This window comes from Helobdella robusta (genome assembly GCF_000326865.2).
Source record: "Helobdella robusta unplaced genomic scaffold HELROscaffold_7, whole genome shotgun sequence".
In the NCBI taxonomy this organism is placed as follows: Eukaryota; Metazoa; Annelida; class Clitellata; order Rhynchobdellida; family Glossiphoniidae; genus Helobdella; species Helobdella robusta.
The window spans coordinates 1216598-1219761 of NW_008705398.1; the positions used below are offsets into that span (position 1 = coordinate 1216598).

Below are 3164 nucleotides of genomic sequence, written 5' to 3' on the forward strand. Positions count from 1 at the left end.
ACAACGGTGATGATGACGAGGAAGACTTTCTATTGTACAGCATCTTGGAGGAGGTTCCAATCGGAACATTTGTAGGCGATGTTGGCAAAGATTTAAACAACAAAAAAATTTCAAACAACAATAATAACTACAAAAACAGCAACAACAACATTAACAACATTAATAATAACAACATCAACAACAATAAAGATGACGGTGAAGACGAGAACGATGACGACAAACGCAAACTCGACCAAATAAGATTTAGATTTCTGAATCAACAATCCAAGAAGGACAACAACAACAACAACAAACAACAACAACAACAATCTTCATACTACTATCCATCATTTGTGCAACAACAACAACAACAAAATAACAAACAACAACAACAAGATATGACGTCATCGTGGCGTTTTGTTATCGATGAGTTTACAGGAATCATTAGAACAGGCGCCAGAATTGATAGGGAATCAATTTGCTCAACGAAATCTTTCAGCATCAACAACGACAACAACAACAACAGCAACAACAACAGCAACAACAACAGCAACAACAACAGCAACAACAACAGCAACAACAACAGCAACGGTGGTAGCAGCAACAGCTTTCTCGATCGATACTACAGTGATTTTGATAACGACTACAGCGTCCAGGCCACAAACGGCCACACGAATGACACACGCACAAACAACAAATTTAACAAAAGATCGTCGGCGCCATTCTTCACAACTTCACTATTTTCATCATCATCATCATCATCATCATCATCAACATCATCATCATCATCACCGGCATCATTATCATCACCGCAGCCCTGTCGCATCTGGATCTACGTGGCCATCCTCCCGATGAGCCACTTTCGGCTGATAAAAATAGCCATTGACGTTAGTGACGTCAACGACAATGACCCCACATTTGACCCATCCACCATTGACCTTCGCATCGGGGAGGGGGCAACAGCGGGTTCGACCTTTAACCTTCACGCGGCACGTGATGATGACGATGCCGGAGATGGAGGGGGGTTGTTCGGTGTGGCCAGATATGCCCTCGTTGAAATCCTCGTAAGTGCGGATGGTGATGGTGATGATGATGGTGAGATAGTGATGGTGATGATGATTACAATGATGATGGTGACGATGACCAAAATGATAACAGTGATGAAGTTAAATGGCAATGCGAAATGACAACACTAATTGTTCTTCATGCTCTGAAATTGAATTTAAACACGCATAACCATGTAAAAGAGCTAAGAAAACATTTCGTTTTAATTTTAAATGGAACTCGTTAGCGTCCTTTAAAAACACGAAAATACTTCGTAATGTAAAAGTTGGAAAAATTCTGACACATAACGAATGGCAGCAAGGAAGAGAATTTATACCTGATGGCCCTTACCCGTACTTATATGCGTGTGTGTTTCGTTCGTTTTGCCTGTGTGTGATTTTGACACTTTTGAGGATTAGCTATGAAAAAAATGATAAAATCATTAATGAAAATAATACATGACATAAACCAACTTGGGCACAAACATACAATAAAACTAATTAAACACACAAACATGTATTTAAATACAAACGAATACTAACTTCCCAAAACATTCTAAAAACATACAACAAGATGCCTATAATCCGATGCATACAATGTTTCATAATTGTATATATGTATATATACAAAAACACAAACAAAGCACTTGCATACACCCACGTACAAACACGCATAAACACACACACCTACACTTAATCATTGTTTATTCCGACGTTAAAGTATTCACATTAGATTTGATTAACGACGATGCAATGTGTGGTTTATTTGTTTATCTTTTTGTTTGTTTGCTTGTATGTATGTATGTATATATGTATACACACACACACACACGCACACACACACACAAACACACAGACAAACACACACACGCCGTAGTATCAATAACTAGTTTTTCACAGCCGTAAAATCAAGTGGTGCGTGAAAGCGTGAAATAGTTCACGCACACATGCACACATACACACACACGCGCTCACATGCATACAAACCTGCACGCACACTTACACACACACACACACACACACACACACTCACACACGAATTGATATGCTTGTAAGAACAATTCCAACAGTAAAAAAACGAAACAAAGATATGGAAAGCGCAAGCAAAAATAAAAAATCTAAAAACAAATAAAAATACAGACATGCAGAATCACTTGGGGACGTATAAACATCCAAACAAGTTTTGCAGTTGCGGCAAACGGCAAAAAGTATTTCAACAGCAAGCAGAAGCATAGAAAGCGTCCACAGTAGCAACAAAAATATGAAAAACGTCTGAAACAAGAGCAGCGAGATCTTGCGACCAGTCACGTGTGACGACTGGCCGATCATTGGAGACTTCAGCCGACAGAAACTACAATGCCCTACTCTGTATTCAACTCTATTATTTATGCACCTCTGAGAATAATGTTCACTGTGTGTGTTTGTATATACGTGTGTGTGTGTTTGTGTGTGTTTGTGAGTACATGTGTGTGTGTGTGTGTGTGTGTGTGGGTGTCCGTAGGAATGTGTCCGTGAGAGCCTGGGCTTGTTATGTAGGCGTAAAATAAGGCAAACTGTAGAAAAGAAGAGTGAAGAAGTGATGAAAGTTGGAAAAGTCGAAGTGGAAAATAGGAAAAAGAGTGACATTTCCATGAAGATGATGAAAGTTCGTGTTAGAAAAAAAGAAGGGAACAATTGGGAAGGACAAAAATTCGTGTAAAAGACAAAATAAGACACTTTCGAAAATTTTACGGACAGCAGCATGGAATTCTCACGAATTTAATGAAAAACCAATTAAAATATTTTTTTTAAAAAAAGCTTCTCAATTAATTTATTAGATAAGATAAGTTGTACCGCATAGAGATTTCGTCTTAACAAAAAAATAAAATAATGAAATGAAGTAAAAATCTTTAAACATGAATTAAGAAACATGTTTGTTACGATATGCATTAAACATATGAAATAAAACTTCTCCTTGGAGAATCTTGACTTGCAAATGATAAAAATAAAATAAAGATATTGTAAAATTTAACAGATCCAGTTTTGTAAGAGCAATTTTTTTTCAAGTGTACCAAAAGCAAAACAATCCCATCTTGGTCACCGTACATTTTGTCGTTTTGTTTATTAATTCTCGGTGAATTTTAAGAAGATCATCCCATAAAG

General features: G+C 37.3%; 1 protein-coding gene across 1 annotated transcript in view; it reads left to right on the top strand.

Moving 5' to 3' along the window:
- Positions 1–2721, top strand: part of HELRODRAFT_164746 (hypothetical protein) — a gene marked incomplete at both ends in the record, with an annotated part of 4098 nt that extends 1377 nt beyond the window's left edge. Inside the window, 3 exons of the mRNA XM_009030727.1 lie at positions 140–629; positions 795–1043; positions 2524–2721. Of these exons, the coding sequence (XP_009028975.1) occupies positions 140–629; positions 795–1043; positions 2524–2721 (937 nt within the window). The remainder of the gene's footprint in view (positions 1–139; positions 630–794; positions 1044–2523) is intronic.
- Positions 2722–3164: the final 443 nt, after the last annotated feature.